The sequence below is a fragment of the Hyla sarda genome, chromosome 8 (assembly GCF_029499605.1).
Source record: "Hyla sarda isolate aHylSar1 chromosome 8, aHylSar1.hap1, whole genome shotgun sequence".
In the NCBI taxonomy this organism is placed as follows: domain Eukaryota; kingdom Metazoa; phylum Chordata; class Amphibia; order Anura; family Hylidae; genus Hyla; species Hyla sarda.
In genome coordinates this window covers 202885857-202910027 of record NC_079196.1, presented here as the reverse complement: position 1 = coordinate 202910027, position 24171 = coordinate 202885857, and the positions used below count along the sequence as shown (strand labels likewise).

At 49.5% G+C, this 24171-nt stretch overlaps 1 protein-coding gene across 1 annotated transcript in view; it reads right to left on the bottom strand.

Moving 5' to 3' along the window:
- USP31 (ubiquitin specific peptidase 31) overlaps positions 1-22948 on the bottom strand; it is an 88724-nt gene extending 65776 nt beyond the window's left edge. Inside the window, exons 1-2 of the mRNA XM_056533751.1 lie at positions 22283-22948; positions 3044-3169 (exon numbers count right to left, since the gene is read on the bottom strand). Coding sequence (XP_056389726.1) covers positions 3044-3169; positions 22283-22807 — 651 coding nt within the window. The 5' untranslated portion in view covers positions 22808-22948. The remainder of the gene's footprint in view (positions 1-3043; positions 3170-22282) is intronic.
- Positions 22949-24171: the final 1223 nt, after the last annotated feature.

The following is a 24171-nucleotide window of genomic DNA, read 5'->3' as shown; positions in this document are numbered from 1 at the left end:
TAGCATCCTATGGGGATAAAAAAAAATAAAAAATAGTAAAAAGTGTAAAAACTAAAGTTAATAAATGTGAATAAGCCCCTCCCCTAACAACATTTTGAATTACCCCCCATTTCCCATTTTTTTAAATATAAAATAATGTAATAAAAATAATTATATATGGTACAACCGCGTGTGAAAATGTCCAAGCTATAAGGTTAGCTAAACCGCATGGTCGACTGATTACACGTAAAAAAAATATCGAAGTCTAAAATTATTCTTATTTGGTCACTTCATATAACATAAAAATAAGAAGATCAAAAAGTCCCATCAAAACAAAAATGGTACCGGTAAAAACTACAGACCACGGCGCCAAAAAAATAAAAAAATAAATGAGCCCTCATAGTCCCATATGCGGAAAATTATGACCATTTTAAAACCCAACCTGGAGACAGTCAGGGAGCAGTTTTTGAAAGAAAGTAGCTCTGTTTTTCTATTCCTGGATAACCCCTTTAAGAGGTTAAAGGTGTTATCAAAAATTACAAAATCAGAGCAGATTTCTTTAAAAAAAAAAAAAACCACACACACCATGCCTGTCCTCAGGTTGTGTGTTGTATTGCAGGTCAGTTCCCCTTAATTTAAAAAGGTTACTCCAGTGAAAAACTTTTTTTTTAAAGTACCTGCCACCAAGTAAACAGGGTAACTTATCTTCTGTGTGTTCCTCTTTTCATCCTGAGTCCATAGCACTTTTTTTTTCTTCATTTTGGGTCAACTTATTGCTTTCTAAGTCTGCTCAATGTCCCTTTGCTTTTGCTGCTGTAGGGGGGCATTACTCGGCAGGCGTGACATCACTTGAAGCCTGCATGGTAACGCTTCCGCCCTTCCCTGTCCTATGCTGCGCTTGGTCTCAGGAGCGCGCATAGAACAGGGAGCCAATCACGGCAGGCAGCTTGTGAGTCCACTCCTCTCTATTATGCACATCGCGAGGCATACATGGACATCGGAGCGTGCTGACTGCCATGCACCCTGCGTTCTAAACAGTGCATCAGTAACATGGTGAGTTATTTAGCAACACAGAGCCAATTAGATACAAATTTTTATAAAGAAACCTATGGTAAATGTGAGGGGCGGGGACACCAGGCAGGGGGGTAGTGGTTATGTCTGTGTTCACAGAGCCCCGTGCGCGGCACACAGTGCTCGCTCATACCTGCATGATTGACAGGCAGGGAGCAAGAGATGAGTAGAGCCACACTTCCAGAAATTGGACCAGTGCCCGTCCGGCACTGGTCCTGAGGCTATGCAGAGCCTGCAAAACACCATACAAGAGAGGCCCCTAGTGGCCACTTTTTAAACAGGTAAAAACTGCTGAAAATACCGGTACCGATATATTGCAATAAGGCTTCATTTTACATAAGGAAGACAATATAAAAAGTTTTACTTGATGACAGGAACTCTTTAATCAACTGGTGCCAGAAAGTTAAACAGATTTGTAAATTACCTATTAAAAAAATCTTAATCCTTCCAGTATTTATCAGCTGCTGAATACTACAGAGGAAGTTGTATAGCTCTTTTCAGTCTGACCACAGTGCTCTCTGCTGACACCTCTGTCCATGTCAGGAACTGTCCAGAGTAGGAACAAATCCCCATAGCAAACCTCTCCTGCTCTGGACAGTTCCTGACATGGACAGAGGTGTCAGCAGAGAGCACTGTGGTCAGACTGAAAAGAAATTAAAAAAATAAATGAATTTCCTCTGTATTATACAGCAGCTGATAAGTACTGGAAGGATTTTTTTAATAAAAGTAATTTACAAATTTCTGGCACCAGTTGGTTTAAAAAAAAATTTTTTCCCACCGGAGTACCCCTTTAAGGCTGTGTGTATAAGGTCTAAGGATGCATATAGATGGGTTTATTACGGCTCCATACAACTCTTGTACAGGGCAACAATACAGCAACTACAGGCCTCAAGTTATATACATGAAATTCACCCAAAAATCATTTATTTTGTGTTTCACAGGATGTAGGTTTATGTAGGTCAGTTTTTCCCAACCAGAGTGCCTTCAGCTGTTGCTGTCCGGGCATGCTGGAAGTTGTAGTTTTGCAACAGTAGGAGGCACCCTGATTGGGAAACACTGATATAGTAATTTTCCACATGCATGACGTAGTCGGGCAATGTTATTCAGACAAAGCTTCTCACTTTTTGGCCATCTTGTGATTTTTAAGAATTATTAATAAACCATGTGCAGCACATGATGTATCTCAATGCCTAAAATGTATCTCTTGGCTGTGAGAATACTGCAAATGATCATGACGAGTTCTTGTGACTCATGGGAAAAAGAGCTGGGATCATGGCAGAAGCAGCAACATGAACAGAGGGAAGACAAGAAACAACCTAAAAGGGAACATGTCACTTCTACAGCAGACGCCCCTACATCTCTGTGCCCTCGCATCTATCCAAAGGGGCCGCAACTGCTCTAGTGCTGTACAGATGAGGGTTTTGTAGCAGAGAATGCTGGTGGTGACCATGAGAGCCAATAGAGAGAGAGAGAGAGAGAGAGAGAGAGAGAGAGAGCCAATAGAGAGCCGATAGAGAGAGAGGCAATAGAGAGAGAGAGTCGATATAGAGAGAGAGACGATAGAGAGAGAGAGCCAAGAGAGGCAATAGAGAGCCGATAGAGAGAGAGGCAATAGAGAGCCGATAGAGAGAGAGACGATAGAGAGAGAGAGAGAGAGAGAGAGAGCGCCAAGAGAGGCAATAGAGAGCCGATAGAGAGAGAGAGGCAATAGAGAGCCGATAGAGAGAGAGACGATAGAGAGAGATTGTCAAGAGAGGCAATAGAGAGCCGATAGAGAGAGAGAGAGCCGAGAGAGAGAGGCAAAAGAGAGCTGATACAGAGAGATAGAGAGAGCAGAGAGAGAGAGAACCGATAGAGAGTGCAGAGAGAGAGCAGATAGAGTGCAGAGAGAGAGCAGATAGAGTGCAGAGAGAGAGCAGATAGAGTGCAGAGAGAGAGCAGATAGAGTGCAGAGAGAGAGCCGATAGATATTACATCAGGCAGATATACAAACCCGAGGCTTTTGCTGGACAAGAATGTTCAGGTCTTCATGTACTCTGTCCAGAAGCCACAGGAGAAACTCCTGGGCATCGTGCTGGGAGGTGCCTCGATACTGAAGGGCATTCCGGGATACCACCGTCTAAAAGGAAAGAAAAAAAAATAGCTTATTAGTATAATATATACAATTTTTAATATTATTGTAACACAAGCCTGCAGATCTGAGAGAGAGCGAAAGAGTGTGCAGGCAGAGGAGGGGGAAGAGATCAAAAGAGAGTGTGCAGGCAGAGGAGGGGGAGGAGAGCGAAAGAGAGAGAGTGTGCAGGCAGAGGAGGGGGAGGAGAGGGAAAGAGAGAGTGTGCAGGCAGAGGAGGGGGAAGAGATCAAAAGAGAGTGTGCAGGCAGAGGAGGGGGAGGAGAGCGAAAGAGAGAGAGTGTGCAGGCAGAGGAGGGGGAGGAGAGGGAAAGAGAGAGAGTGTGCAGGCAGAGGAGGGGGAGGAGAGGGAAAGAGAGAGAGTGTGCAGGCAGAGGAGGGGGAAGAGAGCGAAAGAGAGAAAGTGTGCAGGCAGAGGAGGGGGAGGAGAGCGAAAGAGAGAGAGTGTGCAGGCAGAGGAGGGGGAGGAGAGGGAAAGAGAGAGTGTGCAGGCAGAGGAGGGGGAGGAGAGGGAAAGAGAGAGAGTGTGCAGGCAGAGGAGGGGGAAGAGAGCAAAAGAGAGAGAGAGAGAGTGTGCAGGCAGAGGAGGGGAAGAGAGCAAAAGAGAGAGAGAGAGAGAGAGAGAGAGAGAGAGAGTGTGCAGGCAGAGGAGGGGAAGAGAGCAAAAGAGAGAGAGAGAGAGAGAGAGAGAGAGTGTGCTGGCAGAGGAGGGGGAAGAGAGCAAAAGAGAGAGTGTGCAGGCAGAGGAGGGGGAGGAGAGCGAAAGAGAGAGTGTGCAGGCAGAGGGGGGGAGGAGAGCAAAAGAGAGAGTGTGCAGGCAGAGGAGGGGGGGGGGGAAGAGAGCGAAAGAGAGAGTGTGCAGGCAGAGGAGGGGGGGGGAAGAGAGCGAAAGAGAGAGAGTGTGCAGGCAGAGGAGGGGCAAGAGAGCGAAAGAGAGAGAGTGTGCAGGCAGAGGAGGGGGGGGGAAGAGAGAAAAAGAGTGTGCAGGCAGAGGAGGGGGGGGGGGAAGAGAGAAAAAGAGAGTGTGCAGGCAGGGGGGGGAGAGTGCAAAAGAGAGTGTGCAGGCAGAGGAGGGGGGGGGAGAGTGCAAAAGAGAGTGTGCAGGCAGAGGAGGGAGGGGGAAGAGTGCGAAAGAGTGTGCAGGTAGAGGAGGGGGGAAGAGAGCGAAAGAGAGCGTGTGCAGGTAGAGGAGGGAGGGGGAAGAGTGCGAAAGAGTGTGCAGGTAGAGGAGGGGGGAAGAGAGCGAAAGAGAGCGTGTGCAGGTAGAGGAGGGGGAAGAGATAAAAAGAGAGTGTGCAGGCAGAGGAGGGGGAGGAGAGCGAAAGAGAGAGTGTGCAGGCAGAGGAGGGGGAGGAGAGGGAAAGAGAGAGTGTGCAGGCAGAGGAGGGGGAGGAGAGGGAAAGAGAGAGAGTGTGCAGGCAGAGGAGGGGGAAGAGAGCAAAAGAGAGAGAGAGAGAGTGTGCAGGCAGAGGAGGGGAAGAGAGCAAAAGAGAGAGAGAGAGAGAGAGAGAGAGAGAGAGAGAGAGAGAGAGAGAGAGAGAGAGAGTGTGCAGGCAGAGGAGGGGGAAGAGAGCAAAAGAGAGAGTGTGCAGGCAGAGGAGGGGGAGGAGAGCGAAAGAGAGAGTGTGCAGGCAGAGGAGGGGGAGGAGAGCAAAAGAGAGAGAGTGTGCAGGCAGAGGAGGGGGGGGGAGAGAGCGAAAGAGAGAGAGTGTGCAGGCAGAGGAGGGGGGGCAAGAGAGCGAAAGAGAGAGAGTGTGCAGGCAGAGGAGGGGCAAGAGAGCGAAAGAGAGAGTGTGCAGGCAGAGGAGGGGGGGGAAGAGAGCGAAAGAGAGAGTGTGCAGGCAGAGGAGGGGGGGGAAGAGAGAAAAAGAGAGTGTGCAGGCAGAGGAGGGGGGAGAGTGCAAAAGAGAGTGTGCAGGCAGAGGAGGGGGGGGGGGGGAGAGTGCAAAAGAGAGTGTGCAGGCAGAGGAGGGGGGGGGGGGGAGAGTGCAAAAGAGAGTGTGCAGGCAGAGGAGGGAGGGGGAAGAGTGCGAAAGAGTGTGCAGGTAGAGGAGGGGGGAAGAGAGCGAAAGAGAGCGTGTGCAGGCAGAGGAGGGGGGGGGGATAGAAGAGAGCGAAAGAGTGTGCCGGCAGAGGGGGGGGGGGGGAAGGAGAGAGCTGGCAGAGGAGAGTGCTGGCAGAGGTGAGGGAGGGAACAATCAGGATAGGAAGCAGGGGAAAGGGAGGAGAGAGAGCGGGGAAAGGGAGGAGAGAGAGCGGGGAAAGGGAGGAGAGAGAGCGGGGAAAGGGAGGAGAGAGAGCGGGGAAAGGGAGGAGAGAGAGCGGGGAAAGGGAGGAGAGAGAGCGGGGAAAGGGAGGAGAGAGAGCGGGGAAAGGGAGGAGAGAGAGCGGGGAAAGGGAGGAGAGAGAGCGGGGAAAGGGAGGAGAGAGCGCGGGGAAAGGGAGGAGAGAGCGCGGGGAAAGGGAGGAGAGAGCGCGGGGAAAGGGAGGAGAGAGCGCGGGGAAAGGGAGGAGAGAGCGCGGGGAAAGGGAGGAGAGAGCGCGGGGAAAGGGAGGAGAGAGCGCGGGGAAAGGGAGGAGAGAGCGCGGGGAAAGGGAGGAGAGAGCGGGGAAAGGGAGGAGAGAGCGCGGGGAAAGGGAGGAGAGAGAGCGGGGAAAGGGAGGAGAGAGAGCGGGGAAAGGGAGGAGAGAGAGCACGGAAAGGGAGGAGAGAGAGCACGGAAAGGGAGGAGAGAGAGCGCGGGGAAAGGGAGGAGAGAGCGCGGGGAAAGGGAGGAGAGAGAGCACGGAAAGGGAGGAGAGAGCGCGGGGAAAGGGAGGAGAGAGCGCGGGGAAAGGGAGGAGAGAGAGCGGGGAAGGGAGGAGAGAGAGCGGGGACAGGTATGTAGTGGTGGGGAAGAGAGTGCAAGGAGAAAGGGCAGGGGAATAGAGTGCGAGCATGGAGGGGAAGAGAGTGAGCGCAGGGGAGGTTAGGTGATGAAAGTGGATGCACAATAAGATAGAGAATTGTTTCCCTTCCTTTTAAAACCTCTGTCCTCCAATCATACTGGGAGTAGTTTGTTTGCAACAGTTGGTGAACCACAGGTTGGAGATCCTGGTTGTAAATAATCATGAGGTCGGGTCCCGGAAAGCACTTAGTGTTATTTATTAATATTCCCGGCACTCGGCTTTTAAACCTTCTTTCTATTTAATAGCAGCCTAATAGCGCACTTCACTGTCATGTCAGAAACACTTTACATTGGTGTATACTGAGGGGCATGTCCTGCCTAAGGGGGGCAGACAACAACAAGCCTGGCTACAAACAATGTAAACAAAAAAAAACATGAAATATAAATAAACAAAAAACATGCAAAGTGCCTGGATAGCTATCCAAGAGCTTCTGAACGGGAACGATTAGCCAGAGATAAAAGTATAGAGGACCCGAGAGGATCCTAAATGAGTCTTCTCCCAGTTTCCCTGGTAACATAGCTGTGCCCAGTGTTTTCGCTCTGGCATCAGGCAGGACGGGTCCTTGCGAGAACATAATTGCTGGTTGTCAGAGCGGTGCGTGCGACTGCCATGTCCTCTGCAGCCAACGCTTTTAGCAACAAAACCTTCCACAACCCATTCTGCTGGCAGCACTTAGCGCTTCAATGGCTGCGAGATCTCAGATCCCCGCATCAGTAACGTCTCCGTGGTTTGGATTTATTTACATTTCCAGCCACAGATAAAACAGAGTAATGACTGGAATTAAGGCCTTGGAGGCGGAATTATCCAGTGCTGCACAAAACCGCCAACAAATAAATATAATGCACTTTGAATATGAAAAGATGGACATAGAATGTAATCTATTGTTCCCTGTTATCAGCCAAAGGATCTCGCCAAAACGTGTGCGTTGGGGCGGGTCACTCCCACACTTTCCAGCAATAAATTGGTATTGTCAATTCTGCCCTTACACATTATGTGTCCCATGTATGATGCTCTGTGTAAGCACATGTAATGTATGTACCTTGGGATAGTCTTGTATTTCTGTTATGATAATGTGGAGGGCTGCTTATTCTGACCCTGCAAGTGACTCCATTTTTTGTTTAGCAGCGTTTTCCAGCTGTTGAAAAAATATATATAGATCTACAACTCCCAGCATACCCATGCGGGGTGCTACTTATTTTCCCGAGGGGGGAAGGGGGGTTGTCTTACCTCATTTTTAATTATTAAAGGACATCTGTAGTGCAATATAACTTATCCCCTATCCGAAGGGGGTCCGAGTGCTGGGGCCCCCCGGGATCTCCTGGACGGGGCCGCGGCAGTATGCTGGAAAGGGGACGTTCCATCCCCGCATGACGCGGCAGCAGACACGCCCCCTCCATGTACCCCATAGAGATACATAGAGGGGGGAGTGTCTGCCGCGGATTTTTGCTGGGGACGAAACTGCACTTCCTGCAGACTGCCGTGGCCCCGTCCAGGAGATTGCGGGGGACCCCAGCGCTGGACCAATCCTCGCGACCTATAACATATATTGCACTACAGATGTCCTTTAATAAAGGGGGAAACTGTACTTAGACATTTATTCCTATCTACAGAATAGGGAATAAGGGTGATTGCAGGGGTCTGACCGCTGGGACCCCTGCTACTTACCTGTCCTCAGCACACTATGGCCACCAGCGTTTCCTAGACTGGAGCAGCCCCCGGCACAGAGATCACATGGGGTTACCATGTGATCAGACATCTTATCCCCTAACCTTTAGATGTCCATGGGTGGAATAGGCCCTTTAACTCTATTGGACTAATGAAGATTGTACTGTGCAATCTACATCAGTCCTATAGGGAAGTATGACCATCGTTCTCAATCAACGGGATCTCGGCAGGCAGACACCCGCCAACTAGAGCAGTGTTTCCCAACCAGGGTGCCTCCAGCTGTTGCAAATCCACAACTCCCAGCATGCCCCAACTATCACATTGTCAAGAAATGAAAACCCCTAGGTTACAGACCAGTGTTTCCAAACATCAGTGTGCCTCCAGCTGTTGCACAACTACACCTCCTAGCATGGTCCAGCTATCATATTGTCAAGCAATGAACATCCATAGTCTACAAACCAGTGTTTCCCAACCAGGGTGCCTCCAGATGTTGCAAAACTTCAACTTTCAGCATGCTGACTATTATATTGTCAAGCAATAAATACTCCTAGTCTATATGCTAGTGTTTCCCAACTAAGGTGTCTACAGCTGTTGCAAATGCAGAACCTCCCAGCATGCCCTAACTATCATATTGTCACGAAATGAAAACCCAAAGGTCACAGATAGAGATGAGCGAACTTACAGTAAATTTGATTTGTCACAAACTTCTCGGCTCGGCAGTTGATGACTAATCCTGCATAAATTAGTTCAGCTTTCCGGTGCTCCCGTGGGCTGGAAAAGGTGGATACAGTCCTAGGAGACTCTTTCCTAGGACTGTATCCACCTTTTCCAGCCCACCGGAGCACCGGAAAGCTGAACTAATTTATGCAGGATAAGTCATAAACTGCCGAGCCGAGAAGTTCGTGACAAATCGAATTTACTGTAAGTTCACTCATCTCTAGTCACAGACCAGTGTTTCTTAACACCAGGGTGCTTCCAGCTGTTGCAGAACTACAACTCCCAGCATGCCCGGACAGCCGAAGGCTGTCCGGGCATGCTGGGAGTTGTAGTTTTGCAACAGCTGGAGGCACCCTGATGTTAAACACGGCTCTTTGGGGTTGCAAGAAGAAAGTAGAGAAAGAATGTCGAGTATGTAGAGCAGTGTTTCCCAACTAGGGTGCCTCCAGCTGTTTCAAAACTACAACTCCCAGCATGCCCGGACAGCTGAAGCCATGATGGAAGTTGTAGGGATGTTGAGGTGTGGAAATGCAGAAGGATCGACCACGTTTTTGCCTGCGGTCAGGAAACCGCATACGGCCGAAAAAGCAGCCGACCGGAGGCTGCGGTTCACTCCGGTCGGCTCATAGACATACATTAACTACGGTTCCCGAATACGGCTGAGTGCGGGCGCCGCGATTAAGCCCCGCCCACCCCTCCGCCCAGCCGTACACGGGAATCGTAATGACAAACCGTAGTGTGAACCCAGCCTTAGAAGGATACAGATTGGTTCATATATGTAAAACTAATAAAAGATTTCATAGTCCTCAAGAAGATCCAGTTCTAAAATATGCGGAAACCTAATCCGATGGGAAGAAAAAGAAGAAGATCCGGATCGTGTGTGTGAACAGAGAGGAGATAGGTATTTACATGTTCAGCCGTAACGTGTGGGTGATATTACAGCCGCCTAAAGTATCCGGAGGCCGCACCCGCCGCGCCAATGCCCCTGCATTCAACCTTCGCTCAACGAATCCTATATTGGTTCCGTGCAGATTAGATGTGGCTCTTGTGACAGCAGAACAATGAATGGGCAGATATCTCACGAGGCGTGGGACGGGCATGTGAGCGCCGCCGAGCAAACATCGCTGAAAAGGGCGCAGTGTGACAGAGAGATAACAAGATCTCACCTGACAGCCGTCACTTTCACAGTCGCCGCTTCGTCGGAACGTCGGCACTTTCCAGGAACGGAATGAACACTTTACAGAAAACACAACAGAAACAAAAGATCTCCAAGCCTGGCCTGATAGCTGCTGCTGAACTACAAGTCCCAGCCAGCACAGCCAGTTAGGAATTGTCCTAGTCCTTTGAACGCCAATAAAAATGGCTGTAGCTTTGTACAGCTTTACGGTTTATGTTGGTGCTCTTGACAGCAATATCTTATGTAAGGGGTGAAACCCATATTGCAAGCATAACTTTAGCCTGTTTCCCCAACCAGTGTGCCTCCAGCTGTTGCAAAACTACAACCCCCAGCATGCCCGGACAGCCGATGGCTGTCCGGGCATGCTGGGAGTTGTAGTTTTGCAACAGCTGGAGGCACACTGGTTGGGGAAACATTGCTTTTGGCTACATTCTCACAGTGGAATATTTGCAGGATTTCGCAAACAGCGGGCACCAGTAGAACATGCCGGAAATAGGACCACTCACAAATTAACCGGCAATGCATTGACGAGCAGGAATAGAGAATTCCGTGCCGGAAAGACATGTTGCACCGTGCAGCAGAATCCCATTTAAAACAATGGGACTCTGCTGCAATGGAGTTCCCAAGCGGAATTGTTCGCTGGATTCCACTCGGAAATTTAGTTGTGTGACCAGTGCCTTATGCGTCCTTTCTTGTGCTACTCAGAATGACTAGACGTAACCACATGTTTTAGGCCACATTCACACACATTGTTCATAGCCATTTTTTTCTATATTTTTTTTCCAATTTGAATCTATTCTGCAGGAAATGCAGTATATAAATAAAATAAAAAATGTAAAACAAAAAACAGCACAGACGGGGGTTCTTTACTGTAAGAGCAGTGAGACTGGAATTCTCTGCCTGAGGAGGTGGTCATGGGGAACTCTGTAAGGCCCCTTTCACACTACAGGTATCATCCTGCTTTTTACTGCCATTATTTTATAATAACAGATGGAAAAAAAAACGGATGCAATAACTGGTAATAACGGATGATAACTGATGACCATCATCCGTTATTTTTAATGTTTTTTTCCTAAAAAACCTGATGTTGTTCATCCGTTCTCATCCGTTATTACCAGTTACATCATTTTGTTAAATCAGGTTTTTAACCCTTTTTTGTAAAGCTGTACTGAGCATGCTCAGTACAAAAAAAAATCGATGTAAAAAAACGGACAATAACGGATGATCATAACGAATGTTTATTTTTTTAACACCTGTTTCCTATACACTTCAATGTTAAATTTTAAAGGAGATCTGTAGTGCTCTGAACTTATTTATTTATTATTTATGTATAAGTTTTAGATCGCGGGGGGTCCGAGCGCTGGGGCCCGCCACGATCTCCTGCACGGGGCCGCAGCAATGTACAGGAGAGAGGGCGTTCCGTCCCCGCATGACGCGGCAGCCGACACGCCCCTCCATGTATCTCTATGGGATTTATGGAGGGACGTGCCGGCTGCTGCGTCATGCAGGGACAGAACGCCCCCTCTCCTGTACATTGCTGCGGCCCCCAAACAGGAGATCACGGGGGGCCCCAGCGCTCGGACCCCTTGTGATCTAAAAACGTATCCCCCATCCTTTGGATAGGAGATAAAGTTCAGAGCGCTACAAATCTCCTTTAACGTTCGTTTTTTCACCATTTTTGCAAGACCAAAAATTTGTGCATGCACCGTCTTTTGTGCCGGCAAAAATAATGGAGATTATAGTAAAAACGGACATAGCTGCAAAAGAATGGTCAAGAAACCCCATTGTCATAAATGGGATTTTTTGACGGCAGTTTTCAGGACTTTTTGCCGGGAGTAATAATGGAGGATTTTACAGGATGATACCTGTAGGGTGAAAGGGGCCTAAAAGAGTTCAAAAGGGGTCTGGATGGATTCCTGGAGAATAATAACATCGCTGGTTATGTATACTAATATTTAGGGACAGAACATTGATCCAGGGATTTATTCTGATGCCATATTTGGAGTCGGGAAGGAATTTTTACTTCTAGTATGAGGGTTTTTTTTCCTTCCTCTGGATCAACTCAGTAGGGACTCATTAGGGTTATAGGTTGAACTTGATGGACTCTGGGCTTTTTTCAACCTTATGAACTATGTTACTATGTAAGGGTGAAGTTAAAAGTGCTATCCCCTTACCTGAGACTAGCGCCGAAACTCACATGATCAGATGGACCGATGTTCCAGTCCAGAAATCCCACTCAAGTCTATTCATCTAACCCTGTGAGTTTCCCAATTCATCTCAGGCATCGGGATATTGCTTTTAGTTTTACCCGTATTCCTGACAGGTCGTCTTTGTTGAAGGTTGCTGCAATGATAAGACAATTAAAGGGGTACTCCCGTGGAAAACTTTTTTTTTTTTTTTTAATCAACTGGTGCCAGAAATTTAGGGGCTGTATACTACAGCCAAAAAAAGCTTTTCTTTTTGGATTTCTCTTCTGTCACAACCACAGTGCTCTCTGCTGACCATTTTAGGAACTGTCCAGAGCAGAAGAAAATCCCCATAGCAAACATAGGCTGCTCTGGACAGTTCCTAAAAATGGACAGCAGAGGCCAGCAGAGAGCCCTGTGGTCGTGACAGAAGAGAAATCCAAAAAGAAAAAGCATTTCCTCTGTAGTACACAGCCCCTAAAAAGTACTGGAAGGATTAAGATTTTTTAATAGAAGTAATTTACAAATCTGTTTAACTTTCTGGCACCAGTTGATTTAAAAAAAGAAAAGTTTTCCTTGGGAGTACCCCTTTAACCCCTTAAGGACTCAGCCCATTTTGGACTCAGACAATTTAATTTTTACGTTTTCATTTTTTCCTCCTCGCCTTCTAAAAATCATAACTCTTTTATATTTTCATCCACAGACTAGTATGAGGGCTTGTTTTTTGCGCGACCAGTTGTCCTTTGTAATGACATCACTCATTATATCATAAAATGTATGGCGCAACCAAAAAACACTATTTTTGTGGGGAAATTAAAACGAAAAACGCAATTTTGCTAATTTTGGAAGGTTTTGTTTTCACGCCGTACAATTTATGGTAAAAATGACATGTGTTCTTTATTCTGAGGGTCAATACGATTAAAATGATACCCATTATTATATACTTTTATATTATTGTTGTGCTTAAAAAAAATCACAGACTTTTTAACCAAATTAGTACGTTTATAATCCCTTTATTTTGATGACCTATAACTTTTTTATTTTCCCGTATAAGCGGCGGTATGGGGGCTCATTTTTTGCGCCATGATCTGTACTTTTTTTTGATACCATATTTGCATATAAAAAACTTTTAATACATTTTTTATAATTTTTTTTTAATAAAATGTATTAAAAAAGTAGGAATTTTGTACTTTTTAAATTTTTTTTCGTTCACGCCGTTCACCGTACGGGATCATTAACATTTTATTTTAATAGTTCGGACATTTACGCACGTGGCGATACCAAATATGTCTATAAAAAATGTTTTTTACGCTTTTTGGGGGTAAAATAGGAAAAAACGGACGTTTTACTTTTTTATTGGGGGAGGGGATTTTTCACTTTTTTTTTACTTTTACTTTTACATTTTTTTACATTTTTTTTTACACTTGAATAGTCCCCATAGGGGACTATTCATAGCAATACCATGATTGCTAATACTGATCTGTTCTATGTATAGGACATAGAACAGATCAGTGTTATCGGCGATCTTCTGCTCTGGTCTGCTCGATCACAGACCAGAGCAGGAGACGCCGGGAGCCGCACGGAGGAAGGTGAGGGGACCTCCGTGCGGCGTTATGAATGATCGGATCCCCGCAGCAGCGCTGCGGGCGATCCGATCGTTCATTTTAATCGCGAACTGCCGCAGATGCCGGGATCTGTATTGATCCCGGCACCTGAGGGGTTAATGGCGGACGCCCGCGAGATCGCGGGCGTCGGCCATTGCCGGCGGGTCCCTGGCTGCGATCAGCAGCCGGGATCAGCCGCGCATGACACGGGCATCGCTCCGATGCCCGCGGTTATGCTTAGGACGTAAATGTACGTCCTGGTGCGTTAAGTACCACCTCACCAGGACGTACATTTACGTCCTGCGTCCTTAAGGAGTTAAAGAACTACCATACTAAAGTCCTGCATAAACAGTGCCTTAGCAAAGCCTGCACGGAGCAGCGATCAGCTTTTAGCCTGTTTTACCTGTAGGATCTAAAAAGGCCCCGCCAGTACAATAAAGCAATGTATTAATGTGTGATTTACATCCGGCCACATTCCTGCGGCCTCCATAGAACTCCTCAGTAATAAATAATCACATGTTGGGCTACACCCAGTATACAAGTAGCCCGAGGTGTAAAAGTCAGCAAGCTGCAGCATGAATCTTGGCGGCTCCTACCCTGGTATTATGTATGACTGTGGCCTCATTACACTAGTGATACAGTTTATGTGTCTGGAGAGCCCTGGGGCCTGGATAGCATTGATTTAGGCAGGAAGTCTGGTGGTAAAGTCAGGGTGCAGCTTTAAAGGGGTACTCCGCTGGAAAACATTTTCTTCTAAATCAACTGGTGCCAGAACGCTAAACAGATTTGTAAATTATTTCTATTTAAAAATCCTAATCCTTTCAGTACTTAGCTGCTGTATACTACATGGGTAGTTCTTTTCTTTTTGAATTTCCTTTCTGTCTGACCACAGTGCTCTCTGCTGACACCTCTGTCCATATCAGGAACTGTCCGGAGCAGGAGAGGTTTGCTATGGGGATTTTCTCCTGCTCTGGACAGTTACTGACATGGAAAGAGGTGGCAGCAGAGAGCACTGTGGTCAAACAGAAAGGAAATTCAAAAAGAAAATAACTTCCAGTGGAGCATACAGCAGCTGAAAAGTACTGGAAGGATTAAGATTTTTAAATAGAAGTAATTTACAAATCTGTTTAACTTTCTGACACCAGCTGATTTAAAATAAAAATGTTTACCAGTGGTGTACCCCTTTAATATGACTTGCACTAACATACAGCAGACATCCTTTATTTGCAGGAGACCTTCAGCATGATTGCAAGGGAAGGAGACATCCATCCTGAACCCATAGTGGTTCCAGCTGTTGCGAAACTACAACGCCCAGCATGCCCGGACAGCAGCTGGCTCAAGTGTGGGGAGACGCAGTCCACGTTGGGCGGTATACTTGCCGAGGCAACCAGTCCACACTCAGCTAAAAAAAAATCTTAATCCTTCCAGTACTTAGCTGTTGTATGCTCCAAAGGAAGTTCTATTCTTTTTGAATTTCCTTTGTCTGACCACAGTGCTGACACCTCTGTCCAGAGCAGGAGCAAAACCCCATAGCAAAGCTCTCCTGCTCTGGACAGTTCCTAAAATGGATAGCAATAACAGCAGAGAGCACGGTGGTCAGACAGAAAAGAAATTCAAAAAGAAAATACCTTCCTGTGGAGTAGGGATCGACCGATTATCGGTTTGGCCAATATTATCGTTCGATAATCACGATTTTGGACATTATCGGTATCGGCAATTACCTTGACAATATGCCGATAATGCCCCGCACACTGCCCCCCGTTCAGAGACGACAGTCACCGCCCCATTGCCTCCCCATCCTCTGCCCACATACCGCCGCCGCTCCATCGCCTCCCCCCATTCCCGGTGTTATAATTACCTGTTCCCGGGGTCCGCGATACTTCTGGCTCCTCAACGCGACGTCACCGTCAGTGCGCACAGTGAAAGCGCAGGACCCCAGGAACAGGTTATTATAACACCAGGGATGGGGGAGGCGATGGGGCGTTGGCGGTATGTGGGCAGAGGATGGGGGGGGGGGGGGGGGGAGGGGATGGGGCAACTGTGGTGGTTGGACTCAGGACCCCAGGACAGGCAGGGGGAGAGAAGCGGGTGGCGGCGGCGGTCTCTGGCCCAGCAAAAGCCGCTGCAGTTCATTGATTTTAAGCGCCTGCTTTAAATCACCGATCTGCAACGGCTTCTGCCCCGTCGGCCTGAAAGGTGAGATTATTGGTATCGGCCCTAAAGAAAAAAAAATCGATATCGGTCGATCTCTACTGTGGAGCATACAGCAGCTGATAAGTACTGGATGGATTTTAATAGAAGTAATTTACAAATTTGTTCAACTTTCTGGCACCAAAACAAAAATGTTTTCCAGTGGAGTACTCCTTTAAAGGTAGGGTCACATGTGGCATATTTTGCTGCTGTGCATTTTCCTACCCACTGAGGTCAATGGATAGCAAAATCAGCTGCGCAGTTTGCTAACCATTGACTTGAATGGGTAGGAAAATATGCAGCAGAAAAATACGGCACATGTGACCCTTTGGTTAGGGCGTATTCACACGTACAGTATTCTGCATACATTTGATGTGCAGGGTTTGAAGGATCAATTTTGGCCATGGTCAAGAAGCCTAAAGCAGCCGAAGCAGGGAAGTCATGCATTGACTAACAGCGCAACCCTGTGAGCTACATAGTTTACTCAGTCTGGCACGACTCCCATTTAAGTCAATAGGAGTTGTGTAAATTGTGTAACTTACCTGCTTTGGCTGCTTTCAGAACAACCTCCGGCGGCCGCAAACAGGCCAGGAGGGAGCCAAGAAGTCGATAGGAGATGGGAATACCCCTTTAGGGTCTATTCACACGTACAGTATTCTGCGCAGGATTTCAAGCTGTGTTCAGTCATTCAGTTTACATTGAAATCTGCAGCAGAAAATCCTGCGCATCAAATCGGCGCAAAATACTGTACGTGTGAATAGACCATTAAAGGAGTAGTTCAGTGGTGAAAAACTTATCCCCTATCCTAAGGATAGGGGATAAGTTTGAGATTGCGGGGGGTCCGACTGCTGGGGCAGACAGCCCACGGGAAGGGGGTGTTGACCACCGCACCAAGCTGCGGCTGACACGCCCCCTCAATACAACTCTATGGCAGAGCTGGAGCGCTGCCTTTGGCAATCTCTGGCTCTGCCATAGAGTTGTATTGAGGGGGCGTGTCGGCCACCACTTCGTGTGGTGGTCAACACACTCCATCTGGCCAGCGAGCGGGGCCCCGAACAGCCGTAGGCCCCCCCCCAGCGATCTCAAACGTATCCCCTATCCTTAGGATAGTGGATACATTTTTCACCACTTGACTACCCCTTTAAGATTATGTTCACACTATGGAAGTTCCATAAAGAAATTCAGCACAGAGTTCGCGTGCAGCAGTCTCTTACAGAACTGGCGCTTAATTCACCATTGTGCAGTTCCGGGGCGGATTCCACAAAAATAATTCATTTCTTTTCAGTTCATTCTTTAAAAGGGGTTATCCAGGAAAAAAAACTTTTTTATATATCTACTGGCTCCAGAAAGTTAAACAGATTTGTATATTACTTCTATTAAAAAAATCTTAATCCTTTCAGTACATATGAGCTGCTGAAGTTGAGTTGTTCTTTTCTCTAAGTGCTCTCTGATGACACGTGTCTCAGGAACTGACCAGAGTAGAAGCAAATCCCCATAGCAAACCTCTTCTACTCTGTGCAGTTCCGGAGACAAGCAGAGATGTCAGCAGAGAGCACTGTTGCCAGACAGAAAAGAACAACTCAACTTCAGCAGCTGATAATTATTGGAAGGATTAAGTTTTTTTTGTTTAATAGAAGTAATTTACAAATCTGTTTAATTTTGTGGAGACAGTTGATATATAAATAAAATATAAACTTTTTTTTTCCAGGAAAAAATGCCTCCCATTTAGAACTGCTGCAAGCAGAATCCGCCCTGAATTTCCATACGGACAATCCGTAGTGTGAAAACTAAGCAAAAACTAAGCAAAAGTGATGTTTCCACAGTAGCACAAAATCATGTGACCACAGCATCCAATAATTGGTGTAGCAGGATATCACATCTATATGGGTACAACATCGATACAGGGACAACGTCTGAATCATGGACAAGGGAGATTACTAGAGATGAGCGAACTTACAGTAAATTCGATTCGTCACGAACTTCTCGGCTCGGCAGTTGATGGCTTTTCCTGCATAAATTAGTTCAGCTTTCAGGTGCTCCCGTGGGCTGGAAAAGGTGGATACAGTCCTAGGAGACTCTTTCCTAGGACTGTATCCACCTTTTCCAGCCCACCGGAGCACCTAAAAGCTGAACTAATGTACACAGGATAAGTCATCAACTGCCAAGCCGAGAAGTTCGTGACGAATCGAATTTACTGTAAGTTCGCTCATCTCTAGAGATTACCATTAGGGATCGACCGATTATCTGTTTGGCAGATATTATCGGCCGATAATCACGATTTTGGGCATTATTGGTACCGATAAGCCGATAATGCCCCGGCCCCCGCACCGCGACGGTGCGCAGTGCGCACAGTGACAGCTCAGGAGGACGCCACCGGAGCCAGATGTAGAGTGGACCCCGGGCCCTTGTAATTATAAAACCAGGGACGGGGGAGGCAATGGGGCCTGGGCGGTGCGACACGGTGCGGCGGGTCGGGGTGCGACGCGGCGCGGTGCAGCGAGTGGTGCGACGCTGGGGGGGAGCGGTGCGGGGGTGGCGGTGGTAGGACCCCCGGACAGGCAGGGGGAGAGAAGCGGGTGGCGGCAGCGGTCTATGGCACCGCAAAAGCCACTGCAGTGCATTGATTTAAAGCGCCCACTTTAAATCAATGATCTGCAGCGGTGTCGCGGGGGGACAAATAGCCGATAACTTATACCGGAATATCGGTATAAGTTATCGACTATCGGCCCTAACCTACACCGATTATCGGTATCGGCCCTAAAAAAACTATATCGGTCGATCCCTAATTACCATCTGATAAAGTAATGATTTATCACTAGGAGTTTATGATAGGTGAGGGGCTCAGACCTCTGGGACCCCCCATCAATACTGATACTGAAAATGTACTGACTTAGCAATGGGGCATCGTTCCCCATCAATCAAGTCAGTGTTTCCACACCAGGGTGCCTCCAGCTTTTGCAAAACTACAACTCCCAGCATGCCCGGACAGCCAAAGGCTGTCCGGGCATGCTGGGAGTTGTAGTTTTGCAACAGTTGGAGGCACCCTGGTTGGGAAACACTGCATTAAGTGATGGCTTATCCTAGCAATATGGGATCAACTTTATCGGATACTTTAACCTGGAAGTCAACGCACCTAGAATTTTGTTCCAGGCACTTGCAGTTTTGGATATTTTTCTTCCAAAGTGATCTCAGAAGCTTAGAAATTTGAGAATAAAAAAAAAATGCATCCCCACCTCTCCCATAGAGCTGTATGGAGGGGGTGTGTCCCTGAGGTCAACGATACTCGCCTTAGCTGATCAGAGCTGCGACAATGCCGGGAGGTCCCAGCGGTCGGACCCCCGGCGATCGGACACTTACCCCCTATCCTGCGGATAGGGGATAAGTGTCCGAGACTGCAGTACTCCTTTAAAGGCTGTATATGGTATTGCAGCACAACACCTTTCTAGTGAGCACTACAATACCAGGCAGAGCTAAAGGATCAGAGGGGCGCTGTTTGCAAGGTAAAAAAAAAAAAAAAAAAAAAAAATACAAAAAACAAAGAAAAAGGTTTCTATGATTCTGTTCAGTAAGTTTTGCCACCATGTGATCATACCCTAAATCTGTCACCCCCCAACCCCCCCCCCCCCCCCAAAAAAAAAAAAAATGGAAAGTCAACCCCCACCCCGGCAACAGATCGAAGATGAAACCAGAAGCCATGACTCTAAAACAGTGTTTTCAAACCAGGGTGCCTTCAGCAGTTGCAAAACTATGTAGTTTTGCAACAGCTGGAGGCATCCTGCTTGGAAAACACTGCTCTAAAGCCTGTTATGGCTGATAACAGAGAACAACAGATAGTATTCAACTTCTGTACAGCATATGCGAGACTGCAGATCATCCACGATCCATTTATTATAGGACACCTCCATAGAACCACAAATCCAAGCACTCCCAGATGATGAGAGGAGATGCTAGAAACTGTACTACTGCTGGAGAGGGGTATGCTGGGACTTGCAGCCTTTACAGGGTCTGTGATATGGCACAAAGAGCTGGGACCTGTAGTACCACAGGAAGTAGCATTGGGATTCATAGCGCAAGGAATAAGATGCCTGGAGCAGTAGTCAGACAGGGATGGGGTTGCTGGGACCTGTGGTTACATCGGGAGGGGGTTGCTGGGACCTGTGGTTACATCGGGAGGGGGTTGCTGGGACCCATGGTTACATCTGGAGGGGGTTGCTGGGACCCATGGTTCCACAGGGAACAACATTGGGACTCATGATGCAAGGAATAGGATGCTGGGACCCCTGGCCACACCGGGAGGGAGATGCTGGGACCTGTGGTCACACAGAAGGGATGTGGAAATGATATTGCCCAACGCACTGGACATGCAGTTCCGGGTGAAGGGCAGGCGAATTCTTCAGGCATTTAGCAGTGCTTCAGGCAAGCAGGGTTAAATTCCTTAGGATTTCACATATAACGGCGCAATCATTCTTGCCCCATCACTAAACTCCTATAGATTGCAGCTGGATCCTGCAGCCTATAGCGAGCCACACAGGACGTCGGCGCCCTGGCGTAGGCGCATGTGTGATGATGTCACTCAACGCGCCCACCTCTGTCCGGACCGAGGACGTTGTCCAGCAACATAACCACTGAGCCCCTGAGCGTAACGGGGGGCGGAGGACAGGTAGGATCAGAGGGGGGGGGGGGGGTTTAGTGAATAATGTGGTACAGGAGGGGTGGGAGAGGGGGGCTGAAATATAATGACACGGGGGAGGGGAGTATAATGGCACAGGAGGCATCAGAGGGGGTATAATGGCACAGGAGGCATCAGAGGGGGTATAATGGCACAGGGAGCATATGGGGGGAATAAAATATAATTGCACAGGGAGCATTGGGGGGGGGGGGGGGGACTACCTACTTAAAGGAATACTCTAGTGCTGTAATGCAAAATAAGTTATTCCCTATCCAGAGAATGGGGGGGGGGGGGGAGATCAGTGAGAGATCGCGGGGAGTCTGACCGGTGGGGACCCCCTGCGGTCTCATGTACTGGGCCCCCGGCATGAAGGGAGTGTCCCCAGCATGATACGGCTTCTGAAATGCCCCTATCCATGTATCTCTATAGGATAATTGGGGGGAGTTGGCGTCCCAGCGTTTGGACCCCCTCGCGATCAATGACATATCTCCTATCTTTCGGATTGGGGAGAAGTTATTTTGCACTGCGGTATTCCTTTAAAGGGGCGGACTTATCAGGGGCCCTATTCACCTACGGGGCAAGAATGAGCCGACCGGAGTCAGCGTTTTATTCCGGCTCATTGAAATTAATGGAGTTTGGGCCGACCCCGGCTGGGGTACGAGAGCAGCTGGTTTTCGCTCCTCCCAACTGGATCTGGCACCCGTACACTACAAACGTACTGTGAACCCACCCTAGTAAAGATCTTATTTACAGACTTTTTTGGTAATTTTATGTACCAAGACAAGTGGATCGTCATGAGGGACAAGTAGATTGTGCTCCATTTTAGTCCCTTGGACAAGTATTCCCCCCCCCCCCCACCCCACTGCACAAGGGGGATGCTGGGACCTGTAGTCACACAGAGAGGGGGGGGGGATGCTGGGACCTGTAGTCACACAGAGAGGGGGGGGGATGCTGGGACCTGTAGTCACACACAGAGGGGGGGGATGCTGGGACCTGTAGTCACACACAGAGGGGGGGGGGGGATGCTGGGACCTGTAGTCACACAGAGAGGGGGGGGGGGATGCTGGGACCTGTAGTCACACAGAGGGGGGGGGATGCTGGGACCTGTAGTCACACAGAGAGGGGGGGGATGCTGGGACCTGTAGTCACACAGAGAGGGGGGGGATGCTGGGACCTGTAGTCACACAGAGAGGGGGGGGGATGCTGGGACCTGTAGTCACACAGAGAGGGGGGGGGGATGCTGGGACCTGTAGTCACACAGAGAGGGGGGGGGATGCTGGGACCTGTAGTCACACAGAGAGGGGGGGGATGCTGGGACCTGTAGTCACACAGAGAGGGGGGGATGCTGGGACCTGTAGTCACACAGAGAGGGGGGGGATGCTGGGACCTGTAGTCACACAGAGAGGGGGGGGATGCTGGGACCTGTAGTCACCCAGAGAGGGGGGTGGATGCTGGGACCTGTAGTCACCCAGAGAGGGGGGTGGATGCTGGGACCTGTAGTCACCCAGAGAGGGGGGTGGATGCTGGGACCTGTAGTCACCCAGAGAGGGGGGGTGGATGCTGGGACCTCTAGTCACCCAGAGAGGGGGGGGTGGATGCTGGGACCTCTAGTCACCCAGAGAGGGGGATGCTGGGACCTGTAGTCACACAGAGAGGGGGATGCTGGGACCTGTAGTCACACAGAGAGGGGGATGCTGGGACCTGTAGTCACACAGAGAGGGGGATGCTGGGACCTGTAGTCACACAGAGAGGGGGATGCTGGGAGTTGTGGTCACCCAGAGAGGGGGATGCTGGGAGTTGTGGTCACCCAGAGAGGGGGATGCTGGGAGTTGTGGTCACCCAGAGAGGGGGATACTGGGAGTTGTGGTCACAGAGAGGGGGATGCTGGGAGTTGTAGTAGCAAGGATCAGTCAGGGGCACCCCATAGCCCAGCAGGCCTCTCACCTTGAACTCCCGGCTGTGTTGCGGGGTGTACTCCAGGGTCCACAGGGAGCGGAGGAGTGTGGCCAGCTGCTCGGTGACCTCCCCCCGGTCCTGTGCTCCCGGGCTGGGCAGGGGGCTCCCCGAGGCCTCGCTCTCCTTGTACTGCTCCAGCCCCAGGAACTCGGCGAACAGGTCGGTGTTGCTCAGGCACTGCAGCACGGCGTTCATGAAGCAGGTGTTCCCGTGGTTCTTGAGGCCGGACAGGCCGGGCAGGCGGCTGGGGCTCGGGGAGGGCAGCGGCGGCGGAGGCAGCAGGTGTGGGGACTCCGGGGCGGGCGGCTGGGGCCGGGCCGGGGAGCCGCTCTTGTCCCGGGCGGCGGCGGCATCCTCCTGCTGCTCAGTGCTCAGGTGGGACAAGGCGCTGAGGGTCCGCAGGAAGCGGCTCACTAACCCGCCGCGCCGCCAGAACAGCTTCTTTCCCAGGGAGACTTTCTTCTCCTTCCCGCCACCGGCCGCCGCCTGGGCAGCGCCCGACACCTGCGACATGAGGGCATTCCCCTCCGGCCCGGGGCTGCCTGTCACGGTGAGGTGCGGCGCTCACTTCCGGTCCGGGGGCGCCCTGCTAAACTGTCCCCCGCACGACCGGGGCTACATTGGAGTTACTCCTGGAGGCTCTGGTGACGTACGTGTCACGTGGTGCAGACCAGTCACGTGACCTGCCACTGATCGTTTACTTGAGAGCTCCTATCTTGGCAGACGGAAGCTGTGTGGTGTATGGAGCTGAGACCCCGGGGGATGTGGGGTGTATAGAGCAGGTGTATGGACTCTGGGGGGGTGTATAGAGCGGGTGTATGGACTCTGGGGTGTATAGAGCAGGTGTATGGACTCTGGGGTGTATAGAGCGGGTGTATGGACTCTGGGGGGTGTATAGAGCAGGTGTATGGACTCTGAGGGTATATAGAGCAGGAGTATGGACTCTGGGGGTGTATAGAGCGGGTGTATGGACTCTGGGGGTGTATAGAGCAGGTGTATGGACTCTGAGGGTATATAGAGCAGGTGTATGGACTCTGGGGGTGTATAGAGCAGGAGTATGGACTCTGGGGGTGTATAGAGCAGGTGTATGGACTCTGGGGGTGTATGGACTCTGGGGGTGTATAGAGCGGGTGTATGGACTCTGGGGGTGTATGGACTCTGGGGGTGTATAGAGCAGGTGTATGGACTCTGGGGGTGTATAGAGCAGGTGTATGGACTCTGGGGGTGTATAGAGCGGGTGTATGGACTCTGGGGGGTGTATAGAGCGGGTGTATGGACTCTGGGGGTGTATAGAGCGGGTGTATGGACTCTGGGGGGTGTATAGAGCGGGTGTATGGACTCTGGGGGTATATAGAGCGGGTGTATGGACTCTGGGGGTGTATAGAGCAGGAGTATGGACTCTGGGGGTGTATAGAGCAGGAGTATGGACTCTGGGGGTGTATAGAGCGGGTGTATGGACTCTGGGGGTGTATAGAGCAGGTGTATGGACTCTGGGGGTGTATAGAGCGGGTGTATGGACTCTGGGGGTGTATAGAGCGGGTGTATGGACTCTGAGGGTATATAGAGCGGGTGTATGGACTCTGGGGGTGTATAGAGCGGGTGTATGGACTCTGGGGGGTGTATAGAGCGGGTGTATGGACTCTGGGGGTATATAGAGCGGGTGTATGGACTCTGGGGGTGTATAGAGCGGGTGTATGGACTCTGGGGGGTGTATAGAGCAGGTGTATGGACTCTGGGGTGTATAGAGCGGGTGTATTGACTCTGAGGGTATATGGAGCGGGTGTATGGACTCTAGGGATGTATAGAGCGGGTGTATGGACTCTGGGGGTGTATAGAGCGGGTGTATGGACTCTGGGGGTGTATAGAGCAGGAGTATG